At 39.3% G+C, this 13,564-nt stretch overlaps 1 protein-coding gene across 9 annotated transcripts in view; it reads right to left on the reverse strand.

Moving 5' to 3' along the window:
• LOC106986839 (cytosolic beta-glucosidase) overlaps positions 1-13,564 on the reverse strand; it is a 229,931-nt gene that overhangs the window by 169,274 nt on the left and 47,093 nt on the right. For 8 of the 9 annotated variants that reach the window (XR_008296387.1, XM_053217513.1, XM_027046863.2 and 5 more), the window contains exon 2: positions 9,237-9,464. Coding sequence is in view for 8 of the 9 variants with exons in the window: in XM_053217513.1 (XP_053073488.1) it covers positions 9,237-9,464 (228 nt within the window). In the remaining variant the exon portion in view is untranslated. Of the gene's footprint in view, positions 1-9,230; positions 9,465-13,564 lie in introns of all 9 variants that reach the window. The other variant, XM_053217511.1, reaches the window with a different exon arrangement.

Below are 13,564 nucleotides of genomic sequence, written 5' to 3' on the forward strand. Positions count from 1 at the left end.
AATCCCAAGCAGGCTCCACACTATCAGTGTGGATCCCGATGTGGGGCTCGAACCCATAAACCATGAGATCATGACCTAAGCCAAAGTCAGACGTTTAATCAACTGAGCCACCCAGGTGCACCAAGAGGTAGATATTTTTTATCCTCATTAACATCTAAGGAAACCTCTTCTCTTCAGAGACAGCAAGTCCCAGACTTAAGTAATAATGTCATATGGCACAGCCGACATTTAAACCCAGTCTGCCTCACTACAAAGACTGAACCAGTTCTACCACGACATTCCGTTTCTCACGTTCACTGTTTCAGAACCAGAAACATGGTGACAATGTTTTACTGGTCTTCACAATCACCTATTTTGGAGCTGATTCATAATATTAGATCCTTGTTTTTCATTTTTGGAGGAATCAATGATTTACCCCTTGTAAGTATCATTAGATGTGGTACGATCATTAATGACGGCAATCAACGTAGTTCAAACAACATGATAATCTTCGGTTTAATTGAAGATTTAAAAAAAATTTAAATAAGATTTTTTTTCTCACTCATCAGCCTGACAGAGCAACAAAGCATTTCATAATTAATATTTATCCCAGAATTGAGTACTTTTGGTTTATACAGAGCACTTTTGGTTTGGTGCTGTAATGCAATTTTCCCATGGGGCAGTGAAGTGAGGTTTGTAAGAGCAGAACTCCAGAGTCAAACAGTTGAGCTGAAGAATCATGGACAAATCACTTGGCCTATGTACATCCAAGTTTCCTCATCTGTAAAAATATTATGGTATATTATAAGTGCCACCTCATGACTGTTTTGAGTATCAAATGAGACCAAATCATGAAAGGATTCTTTAGCTTTTATAAGAAATTCAGTCGTTGGACAAATGCGTATTTTTAAATGATCATCTGTTACCAATAAAGGGATCTTGAAACTTTGAGAGGCTATTTGGACTCTATTCTGCTCCTGGATATTTAGGACATAGTTTTTTTAAATATATAATTTTTTTCTACTGTTTATTTTTTAGAGAGACAGGGTGCAAGTGGGGGAGGGGCAGAGAGAGAAGGAGAGAATTCAAAGCAAGATCCAGGCGCCGAGCTGTCAGCACAGAGCCCAACGAGGGGCTCGAACCCATGAACCAAACTGTGAAATCATGACCTGAGCCAAAGTCGATCGCTTAACCGACTGAGCCACCCAGGCGCCCCAGGACATAACTGATTATTTTAAGTATTTAAACTTCCATAGCCTTCTTTCATACTTAACTACCATTTTCTCTGATATAATTAAGCCCATTTCTTCTTATTTGATCTTTGGAAATATAAAGCAAATTTGAGTTAAATGTCTTTTGGATATAGGGGAAAGCAACCCACTTCAGATTAACTCAAATATAAAGGTGGCATGAGGGGCAGGTGGCTGTTTGGTGTAGGAAGCCTGGGCATTATTTGATATGATAGAGAGCTATCAGATTCCCAGTCACACAAAATTACAACTGAAACTCAAGGGAATTGAAGCTGGGAGCTGAGAACGTCTTTGCCTCTCAAGAAAGACTGGTCTCACCCATCCAGTTTCACTCAACACATGTTTTCTTTATGCACCAAATTTGCTATGGTCTCAAAACGGCCATCCCATCTGCCAAAGCTATCTTATAGTCCTGGTTCCAGCACCAACCAACTCATATTCTCAACTTCTCAACTCCAAACATCTCTGAGAGGGGAAGACAACTGGGCAAGATTCTCTTTTTCCATGAGGTTATACCATATTATGTCACAGGGGAGAAAGGTCTTTCCCTTGTCCAGTCAGCTATGGCCAGGAGTGGAGCAGGTCTATGTAGAACAAAGAAATGGGGAAATTCTCTCAGAAGAGGATGTGGCTAGGACTTGCAAAGATGATGTGTCAATGCAGAAAATAACTGACCTGGAATCCCCCTAGCCAAACTATAAATATCTTAATGTAGAATTAATTTTGTTCAAGTGCCTAACATGCATCACACATGACAACTAGGTTCATTCCCTTCTAGACTCACACCACCAATTAATTTCTTTGCTTGCCCTATGTTCTCTTATCACAGTGCCTGTATTTGCTTCCTATTGCTGCTATAAAAAATTACCATAAACTTAGTGGCTTAAACCAACACAAATTTATTATCTTACAGTTCTGGGCATCAGATACTCAAAAAGATTCTCACTGAACTAAAATCAAAATGTCAGCAAGGCTAAGTTCTTTCTGGAGGCTCTCAAGGAGAACCCATTTCTTTGCCTCTTCTGGCTTCCAGAGGCGGCCTGCATTCCTTGGCTCGTGGCCCCTCTAATATTCTCAAAGCCAACAGTATAACCATCTTCTCTCCTCTCTGACCTCTGTTTCAGTTCCTGTATTTTCTCTCTCTGACTCCGATCCTCTTGCTTCCCTCTTATAAGGCCTCATGTGATTACACTGGGACCATCCAGATAATCCAGGATAATCTCCTCATCTCAAGATTTTTAATGTAATGACAACTGTAAAGTCCCTTTAACCATGTAAGATAATATAGTCACAGTTTCTATGAATTAGGATGTGAGCATCTTTGGGGGCCATTATTCAGCCTAACATATTGCCTGATATGGAGTAGCAGATTAATAAATGTTTCTTTAGTTATTTACTTTACCATTCCTGCTAACTGTGCTCATATTTTAAATACTAAAGTGAATAAGGAATTCTGCATAGACATTCCTTTTTTTTATTTCCAATACCTGGGTCCCCTACTAATCATCTGAAACTTACATTTGTGGCAGAAATGAAAATGAACTTGAACAGCTGAGAACTACAGAAATATGTGATTTCTTTTGCCAGCTCAATCTCTTCTTGTTAAACCTCGAAGACTTGACATTTGAAAGAGAAAGGCTGTGTAACAATTCCACTTTGTAAAATATTCTTACAGTTTGGGAACATAGGTTTTACACGTTTCCAAATGTCCTCTAATCAAGCTTTAAAATAGGAGTTAGAACACAAAAAACGGGGTGCCTTGTAAAGGATAGTGACAAGGGTTTTTCCAATTCTTTACATGCTCTTTGAGAAAATGTTTAAACAGAAAAAAACAAATGATGGCCTTCCTGAGTTAAAACAGTTCCAGTTGCTTCAACAGATCACTGCACAACAGTGAGCAACCGCTTATTGAAATTCTGCCGACTGGAAGCACCTCCTGTGCCCTCTTGTTCATGGAAAAGTCTGTAATATTAATCAGCTATGACTTTACAAAAGCTGGGGGCAAACATAAAGAGCTCAGTGCTGGGGCACGTGATCCTCACATGAGATGTGCATGAGTTATCTTCCCACATTGTGCAAGTGGCCCCAGTATCTCCAGTCTCATCACCACCCCCCTCCAGCTTTTCTGCTGCCCTGTTCCTGGATGGCTGATCTATAGTGTGCTCCATGGACTTCTGTATATATCTCATATTTGTTTTAAATAGCTTGATATGTTGACATAGTGGTACAGTAATCCTCTATCTGAAAATCTTGGAGGGAAATGTGTTCCGAATTTTTGGATTTTTAGAAAGGAAATACAGAGCAAATACCATATACTAAGTTAATACCCTCAGTGGGTCTGGATCAGTCTCACTTAATATTTTTGTGTCATAGACTCTAAGTCTAAAGTTCTCTTTTGGCCAGCAAAAGAGCAGATGCAGGATTAGAGCGGGAGATGGCTAATGTCCAGGAAAAGACAAGAGCCCCAAATAAGGGTCTTTGCTGGGTATTTATTAAGATCAGAAGGCTTACAAACGTGATGGGCATGCACAAAGAGACAAAGAAACTGTCAACATTAACTTGGGGATGTGAGGGAAAAGGGGGAATTTGAAAATATACAGTATTTGGGGTTTGGGTCAATATAAAACAAAATCCTGGCGCTGGGTAGATGGGCAGGTGGTTGTTAATGGCAGACAGGAGGTGCTGTGCTTGTTTATCTTAGCTAGCCTAGGGGATGAGACAGATAGGGGAAATAACCTCAGGGTTAATAAGCCACCTTTTCTTTTGTTAACCATCTCTGCTCTGAGCTGCATCGCCTGCAGCACAGTGGTCCATAGTCCAATTCACCAGTTTACCTAACTGGGCCCTATCCTCCTGTGAAAGCAGCTTTTCTGCTATAGTACTAAATTGGGGGTGCTTCCACCTGAATATCTAATCTTGTTTATTTCATATACCTATGTATTGGGCACCTTTGCGCCTGTTCCTATTTTGGGCCTTTGCCCCTCCCTCTCTATTCTGGGGGCTCTGCACCCCCTCTCTATTTTGGGGTGCCTGTGCACCTCTCTATTCTTGGCACCTTTGCGCCTCCCTATTCTTGGGTGCCTTTGCACCCCCTATTTTTGAGGTGCCAATCTGGTTTACCCATACTTGAGTATGAGCATTCTATAGCTTTGTATTTCTTTATGCCTTGTTAACCCATTGGTGTAAGCCTGGGGGATTCCTAAGCATATTCCCCACATTTCTGCAATAAACTATATAAACATTCTTACCAAGTGAAATCACCTAACATTGTAAAAAAATTTTCACAAGGGTTGGACGTCCAAAATATATAAGGAACCCGTAAAACTGAGTATCAAAAAACAACCTGATTGGGGTGCCTGGGTGGTTCAGTTGGTTGAGCATCCGACTCTTGATTTCAGCTCAGGTCATGATCTCACGGTTCATGAGTTCAAGCCCCACATCAGGTTCTGCACTGACAGCAGGGAACTTGCTTGGGATTCTCTGTCTCCCTCTGCCTCTTCCTCTTTCTCTCAAAAATAAATAAATAAATATTTTAAAAAATAACCTGATTAAAAAATAGGCAGGGAACCTGAATAGATACTTTTCCAAAAAAGCCATACAGATGGCCAAAAGGCACATGAAAATAATGCTCAATGTCACTAACCATCAGGAGATGCAAATCAAAACCAGGATGAGATAACACCTTACACCTGTCAGAATGGCTAGTATCAAGAAGTAGCAAGTGCTAGTGAGGATGTGGAGAAACAGAAACCCTCATGCAGTATTAATAAGAATGTAAATTGGTGTGGCCACTATGGAAAATAGTATGGAGGTTCCTTAAAAAGTTAAAAATAGAACTACCACATGATCCAGCAATTCTACTTCTAGATATTTACCTGAAGAAAACAAAAACACTAATTTGAAAAGACATATGACCTGCTGGGTTCATTGCTGCATTACTTACAATAGCCAAGATATAAAAGCAACCTAAATATCCATCGATGGGTGAATGGATAAAGATGAGGTGTCTGTGTATGTATGTCTGTGTGTCTGTGTGCGTGTGTGTGTGATGGAATATTACTCAACCATAAAAGGGAATGAAATCTTGCCATGTGTAGTGAAATGGATGGATCTAGAGGGTATTATGCCTAGTGAAATTAGTCTAATTCCCTATTACTTCACTTATACATGGACTCTAAAAAACAAATGAACAAACAAAACAAACCAGAATCAAACTCAGATATTGAGAACAAACTGATTGTTGCTACAGGGGAGAGAGGAGGGAGAATGAGCAAAATAGGTGGAGGGGATTAAGAGGCATAATCTTCCAAGTATAAAATAAGTAAGTCATGGAGCCATAGTGTGCACCATAGGGAATATGGTCAATAATATCATAACAACTTTGTATGATTACACTTGGTAACCAGACTTATTGTGGTGATCATTTAGTAATATATATAAATGTTAAATCACTATGTTCTATACCTGAAACTAATACAATATTGTATATAAATTATTCTTCAATTAAAAAAAAGCATTAATTCAGGTTAGCTTTTGTTGCCAAATTACTTTTAAAATTAAACTTGCTAAAAAAGATTCAGTATTCAGAGCTTTTTGGATTTTAGAATTTCCGATAAGGGGTTATGGATCTGTATTACAAGTTGGCCCGGGGAGGTGTTGTTTCGCTGTGTGTGTGTATGCGCGTGTGTGTGTGCGTTTGTGTGTGTGTGTGTGTGTGTGTGTGTGTTTTCAAGTTTTTCCATTGTTTACCATCCAAATGGAAATTCAGTGAAAACTCCAAACACCCAGAATCATGGACTAGAGCAGTGGAAAGAGTTCTGGTGATGCGGTGCCTTTGCTTCATTTCACCAACAGAGAAACTGTAGCACAGGGAGTAGAAATGGTCTAGTGAGGCTAAAGAAGGTTCTAGAGTAGACACTACATGTTTGACATTAGACAGACCTAGGTTGAATTCAGCACTAACTAAATTGCCACCTTGGCAAATTTATACCCAGCCTTCCATCCCAGATCACCATTATTCCCTGTTTAGAGAAGCACCTCACCCATAAAGGTATTAGGAGCATTAAATCAGCAAAAGCAGGGTGCAATGTTCGGCACACTGAGCTATACATACTGTGTGCTCAAGAAAACACAACCATTACTAGCTTTAGGGTTATTTTTATGATTATTATTGACCTAATTCACTTAAACTCAGTAAATGTTTACTGAATTCCTCCTTGTAAGACACCATACTGTTATGCGGGTGAATGAGGCAGAATTATCTGCCCATACACTATAGGCAATTCAATACAAGTACCTAGCACAGTCCCTGACACACAGTAGATACTTAAGACACATTTGTTGAATTGAATTAAACTCAAGGTGCTTATAATCTAACAGGGGATATAATAATGCTAAGAGTAAAAAATGTGAGAAATACTCAAAGAGGTTTAAGACGTGCTATGGGAATAGAAAAACAAAGACGTATTCTGTCTTCGAACAGGGGAGAGTGTAAAGAAGAAGAAACATCCATGCTGGTCTTACCAAGAGGGTTGATATTCAGTGGGTATAGCCATTCCAGGCAGGAGAAAAGAGTTTAAGAAAATTCCTACAGAGGTGGAAAATTGCATAGTACGTTTAATAAGTAGTGGGTTATGTGCTTAGGGAATTACATAGAACAATTGCATGGGTCGTATGCATGAGGGAATTTCAGCCTGCAATGCAACAGAGGTGAGTTAAGGCTAAGTCAAATGAAACCTGAAACGGTGTTATGAAGGAGTGTGCACTATACATCGAGGCTTGGGATTTTGTACAAAGAATTAAAGGGCAGAGAAAGTGTGAAAGTAGTTAGACCCAGCATGGGTATATCAAAAAGTCCTTGATGGGAATGATAAAGAGCTAAACCAGGGCGGAGGCAGAGAAGAGGGCCAGGAGGGAGAAGTTAAAGAGACATAAGTGGAATGGATCATACTTAGCAACCAATTAGATGTAGAAAGAAAAATAAGAGGAGATTCAGAGATTACTCTTAGTTTTTAGACTTTTGAGGGTATAATGGTGCCAGAGAAGAGAGAAGGTTATAGATGATGGATGAGGAAGGCAGAAAATTATTAGTTCACTTTTAAACTGAACAAGTTAATGTGTGTTCAAGGCAGGAAAAAAAAACTGGTCTGTGATGTCAAGAAACTAGACATTCAACCAACAGGAGTTAGTCAGGGGAGCTAATGTCTTTAGATTGGGCAATGGACTTGCTAATCTTGTGTTGTCCCTTATCTGAAGTTGCAGCTGCATTTCACAACCTACAGATTCCCCCACCTTACATAAAAATCAACATTTGCAAGTACATATGCCCACCTAGCAATTGTTGTCACAGGTGGTTCTTACTATGTGGGAAATCAGATAACTTACCCAAAAAAGAGCCCCTGAGGATCAGTGAAGGCACTGAAGGCTGGAAGCAGGATGAGGCAAGCAGGGCCCTTCATTCGGGTTTCTGCAAGTGCCCACCTTGCACTTGCAAGACCCTGAGAGTCAACGTTTCCTTGGATTTTGCACCTTGGGCACATCACTTGCCTCACCTAGTCCCAACCCTAGGAGTAGTGTGAAGTATTTCCCAGGACAAAGTAGCAATAAAGATTCTTTATTAAGAAGACTTTATGTTGTAGTACAGGGGTCACAAAACTTTTCTTGTAAAGTACCAGGTAGTAAATATTTCAGGCTTTGCAGGCCATATGGTCTCTGCACCAACTACTCAATTCTACCAAGGTAATGGGAAAACAACCACAGACTATATGTAAAGAATGGGCATGGCTGTGCTGCAATAAAACTTTATTTACAAAAATGGGAGCCAGGCCAAATTTGGCCCTCAGGTTATAGTTTGCCAGCACTGTTGTGTGGAAGGAGCTAGCTAGACCTTAGGTTTAAATTCCAAACCCACCATTTACAAAATATCTGGATTTGGACGTGTACCACTGTAAAAAATGTGATTAATTATACCTTCTCCTCATTGATTGTGGGGATTTGAGAAAATGTATTTAAAATGTCTCATAAATAACAGGCATTCAAATAGGGCAGTAGTCTTTTTTTTGTAAAGTTTTTATTTACTTATTTTGAGAGACAGAGAGAGAGACAGAGAGAGACAGAGAGAGACAGCATGAGTCAGGGAGGGGCAGAGAGAGAGAGAGAGGAAGAGAGAGAATCCCAAGCAGGCTCTGTGCTGTCAGCGCAGAACCCGATGCGGGGCTCGAATTCACAAACAGTGAAATCATGACCCAAGCCAAAATCAAGAGTCAGACACTTAACTGACTAAGCCACCCAAGCACCCCAGGACAGTAGTCTTTTTAATTACAAAGCTCAATAAGAATAATAGCTAACACTATTTGAATGCTTTTATGATATACAAGCTACTATGTAAATAATGCACTTTACAGAGTTAATTTCACTTAAACTTCCCACAACTCTTGGAAGTAGGAACTATTATAGTATTCCTTTCTACTTGTGGGGAAACTGAGTCATGAAAAAATGCCCAAGAGATGCTTACATAGATAGTAAGTGATATAGCTGGCACTTAATCCCTAATTAAGTGAACTTCACATGCCTTGGTGCTAATCTCTTTGCTAGTTAATTAGCTCCACCAATTCAGCTCCAACTGAAATGCTCCAAATCTCCTCAAGTTCTGCAGGGCTTTTCATAACTCATCACAGCCTAACACAACTGAAAACAGTTTAATACATAACTTTTGGAAAATTCACCTTCAGGTAAACACTCCATATCTTACATCAATGAAATACTTATCCCCACCCCCTGCCTGCCCATCTATTTTGCCCCTCCCAACAAATATCTCCAGTTAAAGGAAAACAGAATATTATTAAGAAAGCTAATGCAAACCTATTTCAAAAAATTTATCCTATAATCACCCTAAAAGCTTGCAATTTCAAAGCTAGGCTGCAGAACAGCACACTGGATTAATTATGCCAGACTGCAGCAATAACCTTGAATTAAAGCTGCAACCTTCTATTTTTAAGAAACACTTGCCTTTCTGGTTGATGAAACCTGTCGTCCCATCAGGTAACAGACGTGACCAGGAAAGAGAGAAGCGGTAATGAGTCAATCCAAGCTGTTTGATACATTTCAAATCTTCCTCCCACAGAGTGTAGCTGCCACAAGCTACATCGCCAGTCTGGTTCTGGAAAACTCTCTCTCCTCCCTGATGGGTGAATGTGTCCCAGACACTAGGGCCTTTTCCATCTGCATCCCAGCCTCCTGAGAAAAAGAAGAAAATGAAACGGTTACACTCGACATCAAGAGGCATATGTGGAATGTAAATATTTGTCGCCAAAAGAACATACCTCATTAACTCAATGTACCATATTTATAACTTTAAAATATGCCTTTAAAATAACATGCATGAGCGAGTTATGTGTTTAGCTGTCCTTGATCCCTGAAACTGACTGGTAGCAAATGAAAAATGATTGCGTACTGCTGCTGCATCACAGGCTTTCATGGTTCATTTTCTGAAGATTTCCCAGCTGGTAAACAGAGGCAGGCCCCAGCTTATGAATGTCTGAGTTGAAAATATCTCCTCCTGGCCATGACTGACACGTCTTGTCCTTGCTGTGCCTGATGGAGTCTCAGGACCTTGTCTTTGGCCCTCTACACTTGAACCCTATTTTCTGTTAGTTACCACTGGAGCCTGCAATGGTCCAGTCAATTATTGTGGGGAGGGCACTAGTTTCTGCCGCTGTTAGCAGAACAGCGTAGGATGCTGTTAGCATCCTACATTCATTCATTCATACCTCCATTAATTCCACAAATGTTATGTGTCAGGCTCTATGCTGAGCGCAGGAGATACCAGGGCGAACTCTGCTGTGCTTCCTGTCCTTGGAGAAGTTAGCTATGGGCAACTGCAAAACAGCTGAGGTAAAAGCCTTGCCAGAAAACCAAGGAGGGGCATTTATCCAGATGTGGACTAGAGTCGGGGGTCTCTTAGAAAAATGACTTTTAGACAGACACCTAAACGAAAAGTTGGGTCATCAAGATGAATTGCTGGGAAGTGGGGGTGGATACAAAATAGAAAAAAAGGGCAGCTAAGATCCAAAACCTCACAGGAAAGAGAGAGTGCTGCACATTAGAAGAACAGAAAGTAAAAATTGCATTAGATTTGGAATATCTGTACACATAGAAATGTTGTTTAAAATGGAGTTAAAATGCATTCTATGGTATAAAGGAGTAATTTTAAAAATCTCGTGACTCCCTAATTCCACTTCTAGGTACATACCCTGGAGAAATGCTCATGTATTTTCACAAAGAGATTATAGGAGATCATTGAGGCAGAGACGTCTGTACTAACAAAATCCTGGAAACAACCTACATTCTACCAACAGTAGAACAGATCATTAATTTGAGGTATAAGCATACAGAGGAAACACTAATCAGCAGTTAAGGGAAATGAATCAGAGAGTAACCCTGTGCTACACTCTGAATGTTTGTATCCCCCAAAACTTACGTTGAAATCCTAATGGCCAATGTGAAGGTATTAGGAGGTGGGATCTTCGGGAGGTGCTTCAGACATGAGGGAGGAGCCCTCATGAATGAGTTGGTGCCCTTGTAAGAGACCCCAGAGTTCCCTAGTCCTCTGTGCCATGTGAAAACATAGATATCTGTGATGCAGAAGAGGGCCCTTGCCCAGCCACTCTCACCTCAGACTTGCAGCCTCTGGAATTGTGAGAAATAAGCCTTCCAGTTTATGGTGTTTTGTTACTAGACTCCAAATGGACTCAGCCTCAAAACTATGAAGTCATACAAACAAAAAAACTGAGATCCAAAAGAATGTATCCAGGGATAAAGAGATGGAATTCAGAATTTTAGGGCAGTAAGACTATGCTACATGATAATGTAATTGTGGATATATTTATCAAAACCCATAAACTATGAACTTTATTTAATGATACTGCATCAATATTCATTCATCAGTCGTAATAATTGTTCCACAGTAATGCAAGATGTTACTAGTAAGGCAACTAGGGGAATGGGGTATATGGAAACTCTCAGGATTTTCTGCCCAATTTTCCTGTAAACTTAAAATTATTCTAAAATATGAAGCCTACTGATTTTTTTAAAGAATATATACAATACGAAAAAAAGAACATATACATTTATCATGTTTTGTATATTTTTAAATATGTAAAAACAATCTGTGTATTTTCTGAACATATAGATACAAGGTAAATGTATAACATGCCTAGGAATGGTCAATTCAGGCTAGTGGTTACCGTTGGGGAGAAAAAGAGGGTAATGGAACCTGGGAGGAGTGTGACTGCAATTCTTATGTTTCCTTCCTTAAACTGGGTTAGGAGCATACGGGTAGGTATTTATTACATTATTCCCAACCCTTTTAATGTGTCTAAAATATTTCATAATTATTTTATTTTAACGTGTATTTATTTACTATTTTGCAAGAGAGTGTGTGCATGTGTGTGTGCGCTCATGTGTGAGCGGGTAAGGAGCAGGGAGAGAAGGAGAGAGAGAATCTCAACCAGGCTCCATGCTATAAGCATGGAGCCTGATGCAGGGCTCGAACTCACGAATTGTGAGATCATGACCTGAGCCAAAATGAAGAGTATGATGCTTTAACAGACTGAGCCACCCAGGTGCCCCTCATAATAATTTTTATATAAGAAAGGAAGTCACAGATAGAGTAGAGTAGACCAAAGCAATTACAGGAAGGTCTTTCAGGTCTCACTTAGCATCTACTTACTCATATTGTGCATACAATTCAAACAGGATTGGGTATTAGGTTTTGGACCCACACAAGGACAGCATAGGCTGTAAGTTATGGGAGGGGACCATGGGGAGACAGGAGAGGCTAGTAAAAGGAGGAGCTCTGACAAGAGCAAAAATGACAGTTGAAATCAAGTAGGATACTAAGTATCTATACAAAGAAATTGTGAATATTAAAAATTACTATACTCTGGAGTCATAATATAGAGGCAAAAAGCTATATACATTCCAATGGCTCTCAATTTATGTCTATAAATGAGGTTTAGAGGGATGGGGGAAAATATTGATATCCAATCTTAGAAGGAAACAGGTATGAATACTAAAATACAATTTAGTCAAATATGGTGCTCATAGTTTTGGATAAGTGATTTAACAGATGAAGAACTTAATCTCAGAGAGTTTAAGCAATAGCGTTCTAGTAAATATTAACAACTGGCTATACGTTTAAAACTGTGGGGGCACCTGGCTGGCTCAACTGATAGAGCATGCTACTCTTGATCCTAGGATTGTGAGTCCAAGCCCCACATTAGGGAGAGAGCTTACTTAAAAAAAAAACAAATAAAAATAAAGTATGTGTACATATGTTAATTAGAAATTTTATTGACACAAAAGCCATGTAATACACAATTTCCAAATAATATGTAATGCTCTTTCTATAAATTCCATATGGCCAACTGATTCTCATAGAACGCTCACTTAGGTTTTTGCCAAATTTTTATATTGGTAGCCAAGCTATGGCTGCGACCTAACAAATGTGTGTAGTTCTCATGTGAATGTTAACTGATATGTTTGCTTAAATTAACAGGCAAGATAAAAGGAAAACAACAGAATTTCACTTGTTCATCAGTAATATGAGCTACATCTTCACTGAATTGGATAATGTTTTCAAACACTGGAAGAAAATTTCCTCAAACATCAGTCCTACTTAGAATGTAACGCTACAGATGTGACACACTTTTAACTTTACTCTGAATTATTAAGATTGTCTCTATCACTTTCTTAGGTCTTGACAGTCAACAAAACGATACATTAAATACTGACTTGGCAGCACTTGGCCAATTCCTACAGTGTTAATACTTCCACCATGGCCAAGTTCAAGCAACCAAGGGGATAGCACTGAAGGTGGGTGGGGAAGAGATGAATGGTAGCACAGCATTATATAGGATTTCTTCTATACAGATACAAGAATAAGCTAAGTAACCTTGGGTTATTTACAGGGGCATGGAGAATAATAAAATTTAGTAAATTTCTATGATTTAATTTTGAATCATGAATATGTTAAGAATCAGCTCACAAAATTGCTGAAAGCTTAACAGTAGGTACTGGTGAACCAGTACAAAATGGCTTCCCCAGTCACTGGTAAGTGGCTTGTCTAAGAGCACACTGGTAGTAAGTAGCAAAGCCAAGTTGTATTTCCAGATCTGCCTGATTTTGAAGTCTAAGTCCTTCCAATGAAATATGCTACTTTTAGTAATAATTACTCTGAGTGATGAAGGAAGAGTCAATTGATGCCTGTGCTAGTCAATTTATAGAGCCTAAGAAGTGCATAACATGATTTATTATACCTTTTGGAAAATACTCCA

Source organism: Acinonyx jubatus, chromosome B1, assembly GCF_027475565.1.
Source record: "Acinonyx jubatus isolate Ajub_Pintada_27869175 chromosome B1, VMU_Ajub_asm_v1.0, whole genome shotgun sequence".
Taxonomy (NCBI): Eukaryota; Metazoa; Chordata; class Mammalia; order Carnivora; family Felidae; genus Acinonyx; species Acinonyx jubatus.